Source organism: Balaenoptera ricei, chromosome 10 (assembly GCF_028023285.1).
Source record: "Balaenoptera ricei isolate mBalRic1 chromosome 10, mBalRic1.hap2, whole genome shotgun sequence".
Lineage (NCBI taxonomy): Eukaryota > Metazoa > Chordata > Mammalia > Artiodactyla > Balaenopteridae > Balaenoptera > Balaenoptera ricei.
This window is the reverse complement of record NC_082648.1, coordinates 102,005,011-102,026,217: the sequence shown is the minus strand read 5'-3', so window position 1 is coordinate 102,026,217 and position 21,207 is coordinate 102,005,011. Positions and strand designations below refer to the sequence as shown.

Here is a 21,207-nt window from a genome sequence, read left to right as displayed (position 1 = left end):
CCTACTCTGACTACAAGGGATGTTCCGCAATCTGCTATTTGGCTGTTTCGCCTGAAGTGCTGTTGACTTTGATTATTTAGCGGGACCTTCCATTTCAGATGCCTCCGGAACACCCGCCTCAGAACCCGAGCACAGCCAGCGTAGCTCACGGCACGCAGACCCCCAGCATCTGGCTGAAGTGCAGATCCAGCATCAGCGGGCGTGGACTGGCCTGAGACTCTGCATCTGAGAGGCAAAGGCGAGCGTGGTCATCAGGGTCCCCTGGAAGACCTACAACCAATAAACCAGAGAAAGACAAAAACAGTGAGCTGGTCTCTGGCACCCCAGCCCTGGAGATGCAGACGGACCACCCTCTGAAGAAGGCTCCTCTGCTGATGGCGAGGCCGGATCAACCTTCAGTTAACTGAGTGACCAGCGTGTGCTGGGCACTGACCTGGGGCTGAGGGCTCAGTGGGAACAGGGCAGGGGGGCCTCCTGGCCACATGGGGCTGCCTTCTAGTGGGGAGAAAAGCTAATAACAAATTCGTTTCTTCCAGAGGGGTCTCCCATGAGCTAAAACCTCCGAGCCTCTCTCGGGCTCTGGTCCCTCCAAGGCAGATGTAGTTTATCCACTGTCTCTTTCCACTCTGCTCTTAAAGAAAACCGCACCGCAAAAGCTTCTGACCCCACAGTCCGTTTCCACCCTGAATTACAGAGTGACAAGCGCCGTGAATGGGTGGGGAAACAGGAGGTGGAGGAGAGGTGGGGAGAGGACTCGGGGGTGGGAGGTGGGTAGGTCGGTGGGGCAGACACAGGGCCATAGGCCGGCCTTGGCCACAGCTAGCTTGGGGCTTGGCCTGAGCTCCCTGGTGGCCAAAGTGAGACATGGTCGGTGATGTGACCTTCATTGTAAGGTTTGGTTCTTGGATGGGACACCTGGGTTTCATCTTAAACCAAGGCCCACACGTCTGTACGTGAAGGTTCTGTAGATTTGGGGGGACCAGCAATAGCTGGTTTTCTAACCAAATTTATGTGTTCCCTGGTCCTGATTTTTCATTTATAATTTACCAATTTATAGCAAGGTGTTTTGATGTAGAATACCTCAAACATTTTTCAAACAAGAGTGGGTTCAACACATGGACACACTCAAAGCCCACCTTGATGGGCTACCCCTTTATGGGGGGAGCGGGGTCAGCCCCAGCTGGAGGCCCCGCCTGGGTGTCTGGAGCTGCCGCGGGACCCAGGCTCAGCACCCACCCCCCTGGGTTCTGTCTCCTCACTGCTGGGAAGGCACGGCTGGCCCGTGTCTGGGGCTCCGCTTCCGCCCGGGGTGGAGGGATTGGTCAAAGAGCTCAGGGCCCCCCACAGACAAAGGTCATGCCTGGGCGTGGGGCCGTGTGCCAGCAGGTGCCAGCAGAGTCCCCAGGGATCCGAGCAGGCCCAGCAGCCCATGAGGTGGCAGCGCTCAGACCTCCACGATAGAGCCCCCGACACTCGGGAGGTGAGGGCAGGACAGGGCCCAGTGCCTGGGGGAAGGGGGGTCAGAGCCCAGGCAGACAGCCCCCTGCTACAACCTCCGTCCTTTGCCTGGTCCTTCCGTCCAGAGGGGACCCTGCCCATAATGCTCCCCACCCCACCCCAGGCTCAGCCGGTCCCAGGCCTATCCCGGGTTCCATAAGGGAGCTGGGAGCCAAGCGGGGCGGTTCAGGGATCTCAGCCCCGTCAGCGGAGCTGAGCGGCCACATTCTCGTTGGTCCTCAGACCAGGGACAGGCTTCGGGCCCCATCCCCCAAGCCTGGTTCCGCTGAGGCTGGCTCGCTTCCGCTCTCGGCCACCGGCCCTGGGCACCTTCCCGGTGCTGAGCAGCCACGGGGCCCCGTGCGGTCAGTACGTCCCCAGATCAGCCCACGAAGCTTCGCTCCTACCCTGCCATCCCCTGCGCGCCCCACCCTGGGCTGGAGCAGGGGCTCCTGGCTCGCTTTTCCCACTAGACAGGAGAAACCTGTCCCCCCAGGTGGCTCCCCCCGCAGACCCCCGTGGGCTGACACTTCTCACCAGGCGCCCACCTTCCTTCCCCGACCACCCGACTCCCAGCAACCCCCAATCACCGGCTCACCTGCCCTGGGTCTGTCCTGTTATCTGCTCATAGGGCACCCCCTCCCCACCTCCAACAAAAAATTAACTCCACGAGAGGGGAGCCCTGGGAACGGGGTCGGGGGTCTCCCCAGCCAGCCCGGAAGACCCCCTCCAGAGGCCCCGAGCCGGCCCTGGGAACCTGCGCCCTCTGGGAGCGGGAAGGGGAGACCCCGGTGAGGCCGGGTGCAGCCCGAGGGTGAGGACCCTGGAGGAACGTCCTCGGGGCCTGGCGTCGCAGACACAGCTCGAGAGCCGGGCAGACAAGCTTTATTCCACCCGCTCCCCGCCCACGGCCACCCCAGGCCGAGCGAGGACAGGCGGCGTGGAGGGTCTGGGACAGAGGTGCACACGGGAGGTCACGCTGTGGCCCGAGGCGAGCGGGGGGCGGGGAGGCAGTTCTGCCACTGACCCTGGGGGTCACTCCGGGGGCCTGGCCGAGCTGAGGGGCTCACAGTCTCCATGGTGCGGACACTGGAGGGCGGAGCAGGCTGGGGCGCAGGGAACGGCCGGGCCTGCTCCCCGCACAGGAGGCTGCCCTGCTCCTGCTGAGCCCCTGACGCCCCAGAACAAAGGCACCGGGGTCTCGGGCGGCGGCGGTCTTTTCGACAAAGACTCAGGAATGCCACAGTGGCTGAGGCCCACAGGGGACTGGACGGGACAGAGTAGAAAACTCTCGCACTCACGCACCGCACAGGCGTACACGCAGGGTCAGTAAAAACACAAGGCCTGGGTCACACGACGCTCTGCCGGCCCCCTGCCCCCTCAGACTCAGACGTGCCACGGCCACCGCCCCGGCCAAAGTCAATGAAGATGCCTTCCGAATCCGAGTCGACCGACTCCAGGATCTGGTCCACCAGGTTCTCAGGGCTGGAGGAGGCCGGGGAGCTGCGGGCCGGGCCTGGGCCAGGCTCAGGGGGCTGCGCCGGGGGGTACAGTCTGCTGGGGCAGGGCCCCGACGGGGGCGCCGGGGAGGGTCTGAAGGTCCCAGCAGGGTCCTGGCCGGGTGTGTCAGCAAAGCCCTGGGGCTCGGGGCAGGACGTCATCTCGGAGACCGAGTGCCTGCGGATGCCCGTGCCGCCGGCCACTGTGCCCTCGGCCTCGTGCTCCGCCACGGGGTTCAGCAGCGGCGTGTTGTAGCTCTTGGACCGCACCACCGGGTTCTTGGCCAGGATGTCCCCCGATCGGGAGCGGCGCAGGAAGTGCTTCTCTGCAGACAGACAGACAGACAGACAGGGCATCAGGCATGGGGCCAGGGTGGGGCTGGCCAGACGCTAGGGAACACCCACTGCAAGCACCTACTATGCGCTCAGCTCTGCATGAAGGGACCGCTACAGGGAAAAGCCCGACTGGTGTAGCTCCTGCTGGGGCAGCCTGGAGGGGAGTCGGGGCTTCCACCCCAGCTGATACTAGGTCCATCCCTATGTGACCTCCTTCTCTCCTCGGTCCGGCCTCTCAGCCTGGAATGGGGGCGGGGGGCCTCAAGTCAACCGCCTGGATTCAAACATGCACCTTGCCAGTGACCTGTGCACGTGCCTCAGTTTCCTCACCTGCGGAAAGTCAACAAACCCAAGCACTTGCTACGTGCCAGCACTTTCTTAGGCAGACACAGCCCCTGTCCTCAGAGCTGGAGTCCTACTGTGTGTGTGTGGGACTAGAAACCCCTCTGGGTGGACCACAGGTCAGGCAGTGGCAAGTGCCCGGATGGGGCAGCACGTGAGGTCAGGGCTGGGGTTTATTCCGAGTGTGGGGTGAGACCCGGGGGTGGGAGAGGACGGATATAGGGGCAGGTCTCAGGCTCCCACTCAGGACCCTGCAGTTCCAGAGAGTTGACCACCAGGTGGCAGGGCTGACCGGGATGAGCCAGGGGCCGCCCTGGACCACGGGAGACAGGCTTCCTCTCCACCTGGCAGGGGTCTCGGTGTCCAGGGCCACACAGACCTCAAAGTTCCTCCAGTTGCTGGAGCCCCGCCTGAGCTGGGACATGCTAGCTGGGCAGGCTTTATACGTGCAGGTGGGCGGGCCCTCTGGACAGGGGGACACTCCTGATGAGCCCTCGTACCGCTGCCCCTTGGTTCTCTTCATGCGTTTCTTCCCAGGCCTGGCTCCTCCGTCCTTCAGCTCCCAGTCTGGCCTTCCCTGAGCCCCCCGCCCATGGCCCCTCATGCCACCTGGGCACTGGTCCCCTTGGGCACTCATCTGGGGATGGTTTACTCATCGGTCTGCCTCCCCTGGTGGTCAAGAGCTCATGAGGGTGGGGCTGGTCTCTGCTGAACCCTCAGGACCAAGAACAGGGGCTGGCGCACAGTAGGTGCTCAGTTTACAGTGCTGAACGAACCGACAGGGCCAGGCAGCCCAGGGACGCCCAGCCATGGCCACCTCACAACCCCTCCACACCCCTCGTGAGTCCCCAAATAAGCCAGGACTTCCTGGGCTCCGGGCCTTTGCACGTGCTGGGTCCTCCCCTCGCCAACCCCTGACTTTCAGGATTGAGCTCGGATGTGGCCTCCGCGGGGGGTGCGGGGGCCTCTGCCGGGCTCTCAGGGGAGTTACTGCAGCACCAGGTGTGACGTCAGCCCTTGAAGGAGGGGCCCCACGTGACCCACCCCCTTTGCCCGGGGCCCCGCGCACAGCACGGCCGGTGGATGCTCAGGACAGGTTTGCCGTGGCTGCACATCTGGTTCTGCGCCACTCCCCTGGGAGGCCTGGGCCCCCGCCCGGGCAGAGCTGCACGGGGCCAGGGGTCCCCCGCTCCCACCCACGCCCAGGCGACCCCTACCCAGGATGCAGGAGTGTGTGAAGGCACCCTCGCTGGAGTAGAGGCCGTAGGTGCCCAGGTAGGGCGACACCACCTTCTGGATCAGCGTCTCCAGGCGCAGGTAGTCCTTGGTCACTCCCCGGGACTCGTGCACCCCCTGCAAGAGGGAGGGGTGCGGGGGTCCGCCGGTCGGCCCGTTCCCTGCCTCCCTAGCCCAGCCGTGCTTAGCTCAAAGGCCACCACGAACAGCGCCCTCCCCCTCCCCCCCGGGGTCCTGGCCCCCATGGCAGTGGCCCCGCACCCTCCCTTCCCAGCCGTCTCTCGGGTTGGGGCCTCTGAGCCACCCTCCTGCTTTAACGCCCTCGTGGCTGCCCGCTGCACACAGGAGCCGGCGTGGCTGGGAGACCATGCTGCCTGCGGGAAAGGGGTCTGTGGCCAAATTAGGCTGGGCACCCTGCACCTCCCCCTTGGGACAGTTGTGTGTCCCCTTCCATGAGCTGGCTTCCCAGAGGCTCTGGGCAGTCCTGGGGGGCCAAGCTCATTCACCTGGACCCACACCCTCACTCCCTCGCCCCATGGAGCACTGTAGGCGGGGAAGGCTGCCCCCTGGGCCAGGCCCAGGTCCAGGTCCGTATCCAAGCTGGGCGGTCAAGGCCCGTCCATCTGATGGAGCCGCCCCTCCCCCTCCCACACTGCTTCCCCTGCCAGGTACCACCCAGCTCCTCCCAACGCCTCCCCTCATTCAGAGCTCTGAAGGGTTTTCCACCTCCTCCCATTTCACTGGAGCCAAAGCCTGGAAAATGAGGCTGCCCACGGGACAGCCGTGGTCTTGCCCACTCAGCTGTGAGCTGACCAGGGGGCAAGCTCTGGGTCCCCAGCACCCCCGGCTGAGGGCCGGGCACACAGCAGGTTTCTAGTGAGTGCTTGCTGAATGAATGATGTCTCTGAACGAATGAATCATCCTCAAGGGGCTGCCAGCAGTTAAGAAACAAGATACACCCAGGTTAACGTTCAATGGCGGTTCAAGACAGCGAGAACCCAACTCTGTGCTGCCTACAAGAAACCCACTTAAACTATTAAAGACACACACAGATGAGAAGTAAGGGAGTGCAGGATTATACGTGATAACACGGATCACAGCGGGAGTAGCCATGTCAATTTCAGACAGGACAGACTTCAGACCAAAGAAATTTATCAGGGATAAGGAAGGTCATTACCTAATGATAAAGAGGTCAGTTCTCCGAGGTGACATAACAATCTCTAATGTGTACGCACCTAACACAGAGCAGGAAACTACGGAGGCAAAAAGTGATGGGGCTGTGAGGAGAGACAGAGAAATCCATTCTCCTAGCTGGAGACTTCAACACCCCTCTCAGAAATAGATCCAGCAGGCAGAAAATCAGGAAGGACACAGATGAACTCAACAACACCATCAATCAACTGGATATAATTGACAGCTATAGACAACTTGTCCAATGGCAGAATCCACATTCTTCTCAAGCTCACGTGGGACGTTCTCCAAGCCAGACCATATTCTGGGCCATAAAACACACCTCAACACATTTAAAAGAACAGAAATCGTACAATGTCTGCTCTCAGAGCACAAAGAAATTAAACCAGGAATCCATAACACAATGATAACTGAAAACCCCCAAACACATGGAGATTAAACAACTCACTTCTAAATGACACAGGGGTCAAAGAAGAATTTTTAAATATTTTGAATTAAATGAAAATGAAAACGTAACGTCCAAATTATCGGGATACATCGAAGCAGTGCTTAGAGGGAAATTTACAGCACTGAAAGGATACATTAGAATATAAAAAGTCTACAATCAGTCATCTAAGCTTCCACCTTAGGAAACTAGACAAAGAAGAGCAAATTAAGTCCAAAGCAAGCAGAAGGAAAAAAAAATAAGAATCAGCAGAAATCAACGGAATTGAAAACAGAAAAATGGATGGAGAAAATCAACAAAACCAAAAGCTTTGAAAAGATCAATAAAATCCACAAGCCTCTAGCCAGACCAACTAAGAGCAAGAGAGAGAAGACCCAAATGACTAATATGAGAAACGAAAGAGGGGACATCACTACAGACTCCATGGATCCAGCTGTGTTTGGACAAGGAGGGGGTGCCCCTGGAAGTCATCCAGGTGAACCTGAAGGAGCCGCCCCCGCCCCCAGCAACAGTGCCGTGGTGAGCATGACGTAACTGCTGAGCTGTGCTGGGCGTTTCACAAACTTCATGTCCCTTCATTCCCAGAATTTGTTTCTGATGTCTGGTCTCTGCTCCCCATTGCACAGTGAGGATATGGGGGCCCCGGGGCTGCATTATTTGTGTACGCTCAGATGCAGGGCTGCTACACAGCTTCTGGGACCCCGGTGAGAAGGAACTGTGATTCTGCAGGTGAAGCATGGGGCACACAGTAGGCCCTCAAAAGATATGCTGACCAGTAGCTGTGACCTCAGGTCCATCTGAGACTTGAAAACAGTGGGGACAAGTTCACCGCAGGGCTGGGACAAGGCCATTCAAAGTGGAGGCCAAGGCGAGAGCAAAGGGTTGAGGTTGGGGGTAGGGATCGCACCCAGGAGGGGCAGAAGGACACTCTGGGGGAAAATGGGGCCAAGTCCAGAAGTTGCATGAGGCACAGCGACCACCAGGGGGCAGCACCACTCCGGCCTGGCCGCCACCCAGGGGCTGTTCATGGGATCAATATGAGACCTTATTCCTTGGCTTGAAATCCCAGCCTCATCACTTCCTGCCCCTAAGAGGAAGTGCACCATGGAGGACTTTGTGTCCATTTCTCCTCATTATCCTTGGACCTGCCCTGCCAGGTAGGTGGTCTTACTCCATCACACAGACGAGGAAATAGGCCGAGGGATGCAATGTCCCTCCAGTCGCTGCCCTGCGTGGCCGCCAGGATGACCACCGGCTCCCACAGAGTGTAGCCCCTCGACCCTTCTAACGTCCACGTTCATCAGCCCCTTCTTTGCTCTGGAATCTTCAACCAGCTGCCCTGGGCCCCAGGACCAACTTCACAGACATAAATTTAGAAGGACTTCCACGTGCACGGGTGGGTTCAGGACAATGAACAGGGTTTGGAGCCTGTCAGCCTCAGGGAAGGCCAGGCTCCCGGCCATCATACCTCCAGGCAAGCGAGGACTCTACTTCCCCACCTGTAAAATGGGGTGGTTGATGGTGCCCATCCTGGTGCTGTGACAGTGAGATAGGCTGGCAAACTGTAGGGTGCTGTGCCCGTCACAGGGTTTGGGGTGCAGCAGTTTGCAGAAAGGTCCATCAGAAATGTCTGGAACTGCTGTGGGCAGTGGGAGGAGGTGGCCCCCAACCCCAGTGACTGACCGATGGGGGAGTAAAGGCCTGGCCCCGCTGCCCTCGGGGGACACTCCGTCCACACTCCTGGGCTCCCTGTGGGCTCCCGGGCTGGCCTTCTTGTGAATGAACCCACACCTTCGTCCAGCTCCTTCTCAGCCCCTGCTGCTTCCTTCTCCCTCCCAGGTTTCTCCTGAGAGTCCCTCCCCCCGCCCTCCCCCACCGCTGAGAAGTCACGTGGCCCCACATCCACATCTCAGGCTCTGTCTCCGGGGAGCCTGGCCTGAGACACGCTGCCTGTGCCCGGCACCGGGCTGAGCGCAGCCCCCACGGGCCCCGCCCACCTGCAGCACCAGCAGCATCTGCACGACGGCGGGGGGCACGCGGGCGTGGGCCCGGGCCAGCGCGTCCTCCAGCTTCACACTGAGGGTGATGATGTTCCGGAAGTGCAGCAGAGCCAGCTGGCGCACCGACGGCTCCTTGCCCTGCAGACGTGGGGGCCGCCGCTATCACGTGAGACCCTTGCTCCCCTGCCCCCACCAGTTCTGGGGCCAGATACAGGGACGGACCACTGACCCCCAGGCCCCCTTCCGTCCCGTCCTCCTCCCCAGGTGACCCTCGCTCTGCGGGGAGAGGGCCCCACGCGGCTCCCTCCGGCAAGGGAAGGGTGACTGTCAGGCACAGAGCCCCTACTGCACGCCGGGCACGGCCTACTGTGTGCTGCTCAGGGCTTCCCAAGGCTCTGAGCATGGAGCCGTCCTTAGGCCCACCTTGGGGGTGGGGAGCAGGTTCTGGGAGGTCGGGGGCGAGCGCAGGCGCAGACGGCCCGCACGGGGCAACAAGGGCAGAGGTGTGCCCACCTCCAGGCCGGGATGGGCTCTCCCTGCGGCCCAGGAGCCGCTCACCTGCACCGGGTAGAAGACGGCCTGCAGCGTGGGCAGCACGTCGCTGAAGAAGAAGTCCCAGGTCTCTGCCAGCGAGTCCAGCAGCTTCTGTCCTGTGGGCACAGGGACCGTCACCATTACCCCAACGGGCGCCGACAGACGCTTCCTGCCTTCCCAGGTCGCGAGTCACCTCTCCTGGCAGCAGGAGGACGCGGGAGCTGAGGGCCGGGCCCTGGAGCCCCCCCCCCCCACCTGCCGGGGCGATGGGCCCGGACCCCCAGCTTCACCCCCCTGAGCCTCAGCTGCCCCACTAATACAACGGGGCTGCAGCAGGGCGAACCCCTCAGAGCTGACAGGAGGAAAGGAGATGAAGCAGGGCCTGGGGCAGAGAGGTGCAGGTGGGCGCGTTTCCTCTGCACACGAGCCCTACAGGCACGGCCCGACAGGCGCTCCACTCACACCCTTGTCTCATTCGCCCTCCCCCTCCTTCTGCCCACCCATCGGTCTGTCCCTTTGTCCACCCGACAGACATTCACGCAGCAGCTACGCTGTGCCAGGCCTGGCACTGAGGACCCAGCTGAGCCCCAAACTGCCCCAGTCCCACCACGTGACAGGGCAGCAGGACAGTGAACAGCCACCCTGGCGAGGGAGGAGTGACCCCCACCGGGCAGATGAAGTGCCTGGGCCTCGGAGAGGTGCGGGTCTCTCCCTCAAGGGCCTGGGTCCCCACCACCCAGGCTGCCTGGGGTGGGATCTGCGGAGCCAGGGAAACCGCATCCAACAGCAGCAGTTGTCCCAGGTACGAGGGGTTCACGCAGGGAGAGCTTCCTGGAGGAGGTGATATCCAAGCTAATTCAGGTGGACCGTTTTGCCTGGTGGACACCCTTGGCACATGAACCATGGAAGCACACGTGTGGAAAGCAGGCATTTGGACAAGCTCTGTGGGCCTTTCTGCCGGCTCTGGGGAAGCAGCAGCCCCAGTCACAAGGTGGACAGACCCTGGGGGTGGGGACAGCTGAGGTGCCCCCAAGCCGGCTCTGGGCTCCCCCAGGAAACGCCAAGTGCTGAACCCTCAGCCCCTCTGCCTGGAAGGAGCGGAGAGCTGGGATGAAAGGCTGCTGGGTCAGGACAAGCAGGCCTCCGGGACATGTCGCCGAGGCCTCTGCTCCTTGGCGGGACCCCACCTGGAAGCCAGACTGGCAGCTGGCTGGAGAAACACGGCCGTGGCGGTGGGCATCTCCAGGAGTGGAGGGGCCAGGGTCACGGGCTGGCCAGCCTCCCAGAGCGCACCGCCCATGCCCGACTCCTCAAGGTTTCCATGGGAACCAGGAGGTCGGTCAAGGGCCTTTGCCTCTTGTGCTCACTGTTCCTGGGCTCTGAGCCCCCCGCCCCCCTCCCCCCATAAAGCCCCCGGGTCTCTAGGTGCCGGGCTCTGGGCGGGGAGCCTGGTGGGGGTGACCGTGGAGAGGGCGGGTCCACCTTTCCATGCAGCCCGTCTGCTGGCACTGGAGCACCCTGCCCGGCGGCCAGCTCCTGGTCCGACCGGGGGCCCACACCCCACACCGGGCTCTATGGAACTGAGGACGGTGGGTGCCCGCCACCCGAGGAGCTCTGCCTGCATACAAAGGTCCCTTGAGGTCCCCGCCGTCACCGGCGAGAAGAAAGGCAGCTCAGTTCCCTGGGCGGCCGTGGGGCGGCTCTGGGCGCGGGCCAGGCGGCGTCTGCGGAGCGCAGGCTGCTCTCCAGCCCACAGGGCGGAAAGGGGATGTCGTACAGTCCGGGCCCCGCCAGAGCCACACGCCAAGGGGCCAGGAAGCTCGGCTCCGTCCCCTGGCCGGGCTCTCTGCTGCCAGGGAACTGCGGTCTGGGGGCGCCAGGGTCGGCAGGGGTGAGTCAAGCACACGGCGTCGAAGCCCCGCCCTGGGGCCCCAGGGAGTCCTTCAGCCCGAGCCTCAGTGTGGTCCTCTGTAAAATGGGCGTGATCAACGTGTCCACACTCAAAGGCCAAAAGCTGCCCCGTAGCAAGTGCTCAGCTGTTAGCCTGGCGCTGACTAGCGGGCCCGCATGGTCTGAGGCCGCGCTGACGCTCAGCAGGACCCACGCCACCCAGCGGCCGTGCCCTTGAGCTGGTTCTCCCAGGATGGGGTGTGGGTCAGCCTGTCTGTCTTCCTTTCTTCAGTCTGACTGTGCAGGCCCTGGAGACAGGAATGCACCAGGCTGATCTCAGCTCAGATCTCAGTGGTGACCACAGGGCAGTTGGAAAGGCCACAGCAGGGGCTTGGAGGAGGGTGGCCAGGCTCGGAGGCGAGCGTGTGAGGGCGGTCGCAGTGCAGTTTGGTGGCCTGACCTTAACAGGCTGGGATTCCTGCAGGACAGGCAGAGCCCAGAGGCCGGAGCCTGCAGAAACCCCGGGCTCCCCCTCAGAGTCCCAGAGCGTCTGGCTGCTGAGAAGCTAACCCCACTGCAGCCGAGCCCACTGAACCACCACCTTGAATGTGGCCCCAGGGAGGGAGGCCTCCACCTCCAGGCCCCTCCAGGCCTCCCACTTCCAGGAATCACTGTGCTCAGGTTCAAGGCCTTGCTGGAGGCTGGAGGGGGGCAGGTGGCAAGGTCCTGGGCTGCCCCTCGTGGGGTTACCCACCACCTCCAGCAGAGACACAGGCTGAGGACATGGCTGGCCGCAGGGAGCAGCCTTAAGGAAGAGCTCTCCCTGGGACCCGGTAGAAGGCAGAAGGGGGAGGCTCCCAAGGCAGCCCCTCGGGGTGTGATGTCAGCCACCGTCCCCACTGCATTGGCTGAAGGGGGGCAGATGTCCTCCCGAAGAGATGTTTTGAGGCCTGACTCAAAGGCCGCCGCTTCCACGCAGCCCTCCCTGACTGCCAAGGTGGAACTAGCCCTTCCTTCCTCAGGGCTTCCCTTCACTTTGACATTCATCACAGTGGACTCTCACTGTCTGGTCCATGTCTGTGTCCCCAGCTGGGCTGTGAGCCCCCGCCAGGCACGGCCTAGGTCCATCTCCAGGTCCCCAAAGGCTACCTGGGGCCTGACCTGTAGTGAGCACATGGGTGGAGCTTGTCTAATCCCCTGTGCTAAAGTGGGGACAGAAGGAAATGACAGTCTGTGGCCGGATGGGAACTGGAGGCCGGGCCCTCTGGCCCCCAGCCTGGGGCTCTGCGCCTGTCCCTGAGGCCAGGGGCGGTTGGATGGGGTCGGTGCTCCCTCCTGGGTGGCCTGGCGGACACGGCCACTGCGGGCAGGACTCCACCAAAGCCGCACAAAGCGCCTCTTCTCCAAAGGTCCCAGCTCCCCTGGGCCGGAGCTGGTGGGAGGGCAGGCACTGCCGGAATGTGCTGAGTCAGGAGACGGGCGTGCGAGGGCATCTCCGCCAGCAAATCCTCCTGCTGGCTTGGTGCTGCCCCCTCCAGGAAGCCCGCTCAGACCCCCAACGGCCTGTGCCTCCTGCCCCCACGCCTGTGGCTCTCACAGCCCTTCTCAGGCTCCTGCCTTGGCTGCTTCCACCCGACACACCAGAGGCGGTGCAGGAGGAACACAGGACACGTGGCTCTGAGTCATGCTGAGCAGCCCAGGCCTCGGTCTCTGCCTCTGTGAAATGGGCTAAGACCCGTGCTTTCCGGGGTCATTGAGAGCTCGAGGAGGAACCTGGAGCAGCAGAGAGGAGTGCAGGCCCGGGAGCCGGGCTGCCAGGTAGGGCTGTGCGGCTCGGGCGAGTGACTCAGCCCCTCTGTGCCTCGGTTTCCCCAAGTGTTCAGTGGCTACAACAATGGAACCTTGTTCACAGGGTTGTTGGGTGATCTAGGAGTCAGGCAGTGGAAACTCTCGGGACAAGCCCAGCACAGGGTGAGGACGTGGCGGGGCTGGTGCCTGGCACACAGAGGGAGGGTCGTGGCCTGCACGGGGCCTGACATACAGCGGGCCCGTAGCAAGATGTGTCGGTTTGAGCTGGGTTCCCCCCATAATTTGATTTCTCTCTACACCAACTCACTCCTGCCAGGAGGTGTACACACAGTACTTTTCACCCCCAGCCCATGGACACAGGGAGCCCAAGGGTTCCGGGACCGGGCACATCCTGCCAGGGCTCTGGGCCTGGCAGAAGGAGATAGCGGCCAGCCAGGACCCGCCCTCTCTTTGCTGAGGCCCGAGCTGGGCAGCGAGGCCAGCTGTGACTTGTGGGCCTGCCCCTAGAAGGGCAAAGGGGGTGCACTCTGGAGTCGGGATGCCCTGTGTTCGAATCCCACCTCCACCCGTTACGTGCACTGTGGCTATGGACAAGTTGAGGGCCATCGCTGCGTTGTCCCCCAGCTGTGAAATGGGTACAGTGACCCAAAGGCCTCACAGGGTGGGTATGAGCATTAAAAGAGAAAACTTGCCCAGAAGGCCCCGCACCAAGCCTGGGCCCCAAACCCTGGCAGGGAGCCCACATCAGCTGGTCCTCCAGGCGGCAGCTTCCAGCTCTACCTCTTCCCCCGGGTCTAGACCAGTTCCCCTCTGGTCCTCAAAGATCCTGATGGGGGCTCTCCCAGGCTGCTGGGACAGGGTTCACGGGGGCCAGAAGGCCTCGTGGGCAGTGAGGTGAAGCAGGGGGCTTCTCCCAGACATCCCTCAGCCCTCCTGGGCCCCAGCAAGAAGGGGGGCAGATGGTCTTCCCAGCAGGGTCCCCTCCCGGGGTCAGATCTCAGCCCTGCTGCCCTCGAGGCATTGCTTCTGCCCCTCTGGGCTCTCTTGACCAGAAAGGCCACACCACCCACCCAGAGCCCCAGGTGGAGCCCAGGTGAGGCCACGGTTCCCAGCGGCCACACCCGCAAGCAGCGTGGCCTGGCAGCCGGTCCCGGCAGGCGGCCACCAGACTCACCTTCGTAGAAGCGGATCTTGTCTCGCAGGATCACCATGCCTTTTGTCAGCAGCTGGTTCTGCAAGGCACACGTGGAGATGCTGTCACCGCCCCGGGGGTACCCAGGGCCCCCAAGGCTCCACCAACAGGCAGCCGAGGCCCAGAGGGGGAAGGACTCACCGACGTCCCAGTCCAGTTGTCACAGAGCTGGAACCTCAGCTCCCCGGGCGCACGCGGGCAACTGACCCAACCAGGCTGTCCCAGCTAGGAGGTGGTGCAGGGACCCCACCCTCACCGCCCCCAAGAGACAGGCCAGGCCTGGGCCTCCTGCTCCAGGCTGAGCGGGCGGGCAGGCAGCTGCCCCTGCATCCCACAAGGAAGGAGGGACTTTCAGGCAAGAGGGGCCCCGGGACCAAAGGCCTGGCTCGAGCGCTGCCATCACCCACTGCCACGAGGCTCAAACGGCAGCCCCCCTGCACTCTCACCCTGGGCGCGGCTGAGTGACACCACGTGGTCTCAGCAGCAGTCATAGCAGCCAGAGAGTGGAAACAACCCGGGGACCACAGACGGACGGATGGATAAGCAAGACGTGGAATATTATTTGGCCGTAAAAAGGGATAGGTTCTGATACAGGCACAACATGGATGAACCTCGAAAACTCTGTGCTCAGTGAGAGAAGCCAGACGCCAAAGGCGACGCGCTGTGAGATCCCACTGACGTGGAATGTCCACACAGGTAAATCCAGAGAGACAGAAAATAGACTAGTGGTGACCTAGGGCTGGGGGAGAGGGGAATGGGGACTACCTATCTATAAACATGCGGTTTCCTTTTGGGGTGATGAAAAAGCCCTGGAATTAGCGGTGACGGGTTGCCCGACTCTGTGAATACACTAAATACCACTGAACTGCACACTTTCAGTGGGTGTGCAGTATGGTAGGTGAATTACACCTCAATAAAGCTGTTAAATTAGAAAAAAGCAACCCTAAACCCACAGGATGGGCGGAGCCGCAGGCTGGTCCTCTCCTCACCCTCTCGCAGGAGGCTGGGCGCCCCGCTCCGAGCCTGCGTGAGGATGCCCCCGCCTGCAGCACCTCGGCCTTCCTGCCTGTGCGACCTCGGGGGTCCTCTCCCCGCCCCGAGCCCCAGGGTGCCATGTGCTCATCCACTGTGCAGGCCTGTGGCCACAGCGCCTGGGACAGCTCAGCCTCGGCGACACTGGTGCCACGCTAACGTCATCGCCACGCGGCTCAGGGCCCTGGGGTTTGTAGATGACCCGCCCGCGGGCTCTGGGGACCCACACTCATGCTCCAGGAGGAGGCGGACAACTCATCACAAAACTGACCTCGAGCCGCGCCACGTGCCAGGCAGAGCGGTCAGTACTCACCTGCATCCCATCGTATTACCTTCCCAACAAGCCACACTGGCTGGACGGGGGAAACTGAGTCGTGGCCAGGCGGAGACCTTGAACCCGGAGCTCCACGTACCCACCGGGAGCCGGAGGCCCCTCCCCCCAGCCAGCTCAGGAAGCAACCCCTCAGGAGAGCAAACAGCACCCACCTGCAGGTACTCCGTGAAGAAGGACCCCAGCTCCGTCTTCAGCAGCTGCCTGTGGGAAGGAGGGCAGAGCAGAGGGAGGGCAGGAGTCAGAGACCCCACGGTGCCAGCGAGGGCTGGGGGCCGGGCTGGGGGCCGCCTGCAGCGGGGGACCAACCCCCTTAGCCCAGTGACGTGAGGACGTGACTAGATATTTCTCCAAAGATACACAAATGGCCAATAAGCGCGTGGGAAGATGCACCATCATTAGTAACCAGGGGAACACAAACCCAAACCCCGAGATGGCACTTCACCTCCACTGGTGCTGTGAGAATCAAAACCCCAGGCAGAAAAAAAAAAAAAAAAGCCTGGCAGTAACAAGTGTTGGTGAGAAGGTGGGGAAACTGAACCCTCATACGTGGCTAGTGGGAATGTAAAATGGTGCAGTCTCTGTGCACAACAGCTGGGCAGTTCCTCGAAAGATTAAAGGTAGAGCCGATATATGACCCAGTAATTCCGCCCCCAGGTGCAGACCCGAGAGCAGTGAAAACGCAGCTCCACACAAGGCCTCCTACATAGAGGCTCCCAGCGGCACTGCTCACAACAGCCAAAAGGCAGAAACACCCAAATGTCCATCAACAGATGACTGGAGAAACACAGTGGTGTTTTTCACACAATGGGATATTATCTGGCCATAAAAAGAAATGAAGCACTGATACCTGCCCCAGCCTGGATGACTGAGTATGGAGGACCATTACGCTGAGTGAAAGAAGCCAGATGCAAAAGCCCACACGTATGTAGTACGACTCCATTTATATGAAATGTCCAGAATAGGCAAATCCACGGAGACAAAGTTGATCGGTATTGGCCAGAGGCTGCTGGGGTGGTGGTGGCGGGGGGGGGGGGGGGGGGGCGGGCGGGTAACAGGAAGTGACCGGTAAGGAGTACAGGCTTTTTTGGGGGTGGGTGATGAAAATGTTCTGGAATTAAATAGTGATAGTTATACAAGTTTGTGAATGTACTAAAAACCACTGAACTGTACATCGTAAAAGTAAACTATCTTAAAAAAAAAAATCTATATCTATCTGGTGTTAGCCTGGGGCTGGGGGGAGAGGGGAATGGGGACTACCTGTCTATAAATATGGGGTTTCCTTTTGGGGTGATGAAAAAGCCCTGGAATTAAAGACAGTTGCACAACTTTGTGAATACACGAAACTACACACACACACACACACACACACACACACACACGTATATAAAATGGCAGAAAACAAGAACGACGGCCAGACATCAGAGTCCTGTTACTCTGCACCGTCCCCGGCCATTCCCATGGCTGGGCAAAGCCGAGGGATGCAGAGGCATATTAGGAAAATGGGGCTCCTGGGGTCCCACCCCTGAGTGGCCACATGAGCCCGAAGAAAGCAGGACCCCCTGGAACGGTCACACACATCAGGCCTGGGAGAGGCAACAAGGCCCTGCTGTGACCTCAGGCAGCCCCTTTCCCTCCCTGGGCCTCAGGTTATCTGTCTGTAAGGGCCATTTTAGCCATTTAGGGTTGGAGTGGGGGGACCCTGCCCCAATTACCCTTCTACTCCTGCCCCAAGCTATGAGGAGGTTTGCTGCCTATTTTTCCCAGATATTCTTTTGCTGTAGGGACGGGGTGGCACAGGCCAGGGCGTGAGGGAACGGGTACACAGGCAGCAGATGCCTCCTCGCGGCGGCTGTGACCCCGGGCAAGTCTCCCGACCTCTCTCAGCTTCAGCCCCCTCCACTAAAATGCAGGACTAATGCCTCGCCTTCGCAGATTCCCTCGAAGCTGGTCCATGCTGGGCTCCTTCACAAGCGCTCAGTTCTCAGCTATTCACAGGAAATGAGGGGTACTCGGCGGGGCTGTGATTGCTTTTCTGGGAACAACACTCCCATCATTAGGCAGGTGGGTCCTTCCTCTTTTTTTTTTTTTTAACTTTATTTATTTATTTTTGGCTGCGTTGGGTCTTCGTTGCTGCGCACGGCTTTCTCTAGCTGTGGGGAGCGGGGGCTACTCTTTGTTGCGGTGCGCGGGCTTCTCATTGCGGTGGCTTCTCTTGTTGAGGAGCACAGGCTCTAGGCACGTGGGCTTCAGTAGTTGTGGCACTTGGGCTCAGCAGCTGTGGCGCACGGGCTCTAGAGCACAGGCTCAGTAGTTGTGGCGCACGGCCTTAGTTGCTCCGTGGCACGTGGCATCTTCCCGGGCCAGGGCTTGAACCCGTGTCCCCTGCGTTGGCAGGCGGATTCTTAACCACTGAGCCACCAGGGAAGTTCCAGTCCTTCCTTTTTTAACAGAATAAATACCCCTTGTGATGCTTAACACCAGCCAACACCAGCCAGGCACGTGGGCGTTATCTTGAGCCACTGTCCCAGTCCCTCCCTGTTTCCCCTGAAAAGGAGTCTTCAGGAGGGTGGGGGTGAAGGTCACGGGACAGGGCCTGGGGTCAAGGTCCACGTGGTGGTCACCGCCCACCTGGGCTCTAAAGGGGGAACCCGAGGCCGGTGGACCGGCGGTGGGGGGGGGGGGGGCGGGCCTCCCACCTGGCACAGCCCTCCCACCACTTACAGACCCAGGCCCGGATGGGACAAACGACCACTCACCGGACGCCCTCGTTGAGGCTGAAAAGCTCCTGGTCGGGCAGCCCCTTGCGCTGGAAGACGGCGATCACCCCGTTGTGGATGCTGCGTGGGGGAGGGAAGAGGAGCGTTGCCCCAGAGGCCCCAAGACCCCTCCCCTCCTTCCCTCTCCCACGGAGCCCCTCCTGCTCTCCTCGAGGAACAGAAGGGGCCCGGTCAGAAGCAGGGCGCCAGTCCTTTCGCTTCGAAGGCAGGCCTAGAGCACAGGGACCGACCGCCCCATCGGACCCCATCCGCCCCAGAGCCTCAATTCCCATCTTGAGTGCCAGATCCTGCGCTCCCAGCCCCAGCCTCCCTGGAGCCCCAGGCCTGTCACCGGGCTGGTGACCTCTCCAGGCTGTCCTGGATTACTTTCCACACACTCTGCCTCCCTTCCCATGTTCTTGAACCCTCTGCCCCCAGGCCAGAAACTAGGGGACACCCTCTGATGGTCTCTCGCACCCCCAAACATAACCAAGTCCAGCTGGCTTTCTCACCCTGTGCTTCCAGGTGCCTGTGAGCTGGTGCCTGCCTCACTGAACTGGGTACCTGTGTTATCTGCACCTGGCCCCACTGGGGAAGCTGCCCTCACCACAGGGCCTTTGCACGTGTCCTTTCTTCTGCTTGGTCCCCACCCTCACCCCCCACTCCCGTCTACGTGGATGCTTCCTTCAGGTCACAGGTCACAGCGTTTACAACACTTGTCAGTGTGCACCTACATGTTTATCCGTGATTCGTTTGATTGACTGGTTGCCACCGCTATCCATAAACCTCGGCGCACAGGGCCCTGTGCCCTTTATGGCTGTGTGCTCTCACCTGGCTCAAAGGAGCAGCCTGGTAGTTACCTGGTGAAATTCATCCTGACTCTCCCTGGCCCTCCAGATCCAATAGATCCTGAAGCCCCACCAGTCCCTACCCCCTAGATCTCTGCTGCGCCCTTCTCTCTCCTCCGTGCCCGCCTGACCTCTGATCGCACAGGCACCTCCTCACTGCGGTCACTGCCCCCTGCCCTGGGCCCTGCAGACACAGCCCAAGGCCTGAGTGTGGCATTCAAGGCTCGTCTGGAATGGTCCCTCCCCACGTTCTTGGGCACCCACTGCTCACAGAGTACTGGAGCTGCCAGGGGAGCCACACCGCAGGGTCTTTGTGCCCACTGCCCTTCCCACCTGGGGGCCCTTATGCTATCTACTAGGCAAGTAGCTATTCATACTGGAGCTCTGGCTCAGAGGCCACTGCCTCCAGAAGCCCTCCTGACCGCCTCCCTTCCCCGTGCAGACTCAGGTCCCGGCACTCTGCCGATTTACTTTCACGTTAGCCCTCACCACCAGCCATGAGCTCCCAAGGGTGAGAACCAGGTCTGGGTGGCTCCACCGCCCTCCGCTCAGGACTGGGTTGCTGCTCTGAACCCACCACCGCAGACGAGCTGTGTGATTCCTGGTGTACAGGGACAGCCGGACACGTGCTGCCGTTCACGTCATGGAGCAGGCGGGGGCCACCAAGCTCCTGCTGCCCCTGTCTGCTCTCACCAGCGCCACCCTTCCCAGCAACGTGGACTGGCCGCCCACTTTGCAGATGAGGAAACTGAGGTTCAGAGGGGCCAAGTTCTGGGAGGCCACAGAGCTCACCCAACAGCTGCCCCCTCTCCCCACGGAGCCAGGTGTGGGCAGGGCTTCCAGCTCCGCACCCTGGAGGGGGCAGGGCAGGGTCAGGGCCCCGCATCCCAGGTGGGTGAAGGCAGCTCTGAGCAGTGCAGGGACGTGCCCCAGGGGTCCACAGCTGGTCCCGACCCGGCCAGGCCAGAGGCCTTGTCACCTGACCCGACGATGCCTGACTACCCAGGCACCTGGTGTTGAAACGTTGGTTATTTGCATGTCCAGGCACACACGCCCTCTAACTTCTGTTTCCTGCCTGTGAAATGCAGGCCACGAATGTGCCCGCCCCCAGGTTGCCATCAGGATGAAAGCCCGGCCAGCGCCGAGCCTTGGTGTGTGGTCTCGGCCGGGACTGAGCTCAGCTCTGTCAGAAGTGCCTGGTGGGCTCAGCGGAACAGTCACAGTAAGGCTGTTCCCCATTTACAGACTGAAAAAAGGAAAAAAGTCTGACGGGAAGTCTAATGGCTGCCACCCTGAAATCCTAACAGATGGGGACTCGCGCCCAGCCTGGGGGCTGCTGGGGGCAGAGGTCAGACCCTCCCAAACCCGCCGGAGCCTGGGAGCGGGCAAATGGGGCATCCTGAGCATGGCCCCGTGGGCCCGGCCCCTCCTGAGGCTCAGAGGGGCCTTGCCAAGTCCTCCCTGGGGACCAGGCCTCCATCAGGCCGAGGGGACACCGTGGGGGACCCTCATCAGCCTGCCAGGCCTGGCCCTGCTCTTCTCACCAGCCTTTCCAAGTCCCTCCTCCCTCCTCCTCCAGTAAAGCTTCCGGAGGGAGCGCAGCCCACTCTGGTCCCCCGCCCAGAGGCACCTTAACCCACAGTTTTGGATGGGAAGACGGGCTCTTTGGACGAGTCTTTCCCCGAGGCCCTCAGGGGTCCATCGCCATCTGTGTCACCTGAACCGCCCCCGCCCCTGGGTCTGAGCAGCACTGGCCCCCTCCTGCCTCGGGGCCTTCGTCCTTGCTGTTCCCTCTGCCAGAGGCTCACCGTGAGGTCAGGTCCCTGCCCCCTCGCACCTGTGTGCGGAGAGCATTTGATCCCGGCTTCTTTTGGGAGAGGGGAGGTCTATTTGGTTTACCACTTAGGCCCCGCTCCCCCCAGCCCGGGTCTTGCACCACCCTAGTGTATCTGAGCGGCGCCCCGGCCAGCCCTAGGGTTACCCTTGAGCTCTCCCATCCACACCCCCATCCAGCCCAGCCTCCACCCCGGTGGACCCTGATCCTGCCCTTCCCACCTCCAGCTCCGAGGCTCGTTCAGGTGCGGGCCTGGGGTTGAATCCCAGCTCCGGGCTTCCCTGCTGCCCGCCTCTGGAGACTGGACCGTGAGTGCCTCAGCTTCCCCCTCCGTACAATGGGACTTGTAATCACAGCCCCTGTGGGGTTACGTGTGCCGTGGTATCATCAGCAGTGACTGCGGGGGGCGGGGGGCAGGATATGTGCCCCCGG

The 21,207-nt window shown here is 61.5% G+C and overlaps 1 protein-coding gene across 7 annotated transcripts in view; it reads right to left on the bottom strand.

The window, feature by feature from the left end:
* Positions 1-2,366: 2,366 nt before the first annotated feature.
* Positions 2,367-21,207, bottom strand: part of PRR5 (proline rich 5) — a 51,894-nt gene continuing 33,053 nt past the window's right edge. For 5 of the 7 annotated variants that reach the window (XM_059937132.1, XM_059937136.1, XM_059937133.1 and 2 more), the window contains 7 exons: positions 18,094-18,174; positions 15,490-15,538; positions 13,954-14,011; positions 9,105-9,196; positions 8,544-8,684; positions 4,892-5,027; positions 2,367-3,322 (listed from right to left, as the gene is read on the bottom strand). In XM_059937132.1, coding sequence (XP_059793115.1) covers positions 2,847-3,322; positions 4,892-5,027; positions 8,544-8,684; positions 9,105-9,196; positions 13,954-14,011; positions 15,490-15,538; positions 18,094-18,174 — 1,033 coding nt within the window. In that variant the 3' untranslated portion in view covers positions 2,367-2,846. Of the gene's footprint in view, positions 3,323-4,891; positions 5,028-8,543; positions 8,685-9,104; positions 9,197-13,953; positions 14,012-15,489; positions 15,539-16,184; positions 16,206-18,093; positions 18,175-21,207 lie in introns of those variants that run through there. The other 2 variants (XM_059937137.1, XM_059937135.1) reach the window with 2 other exon arrangements.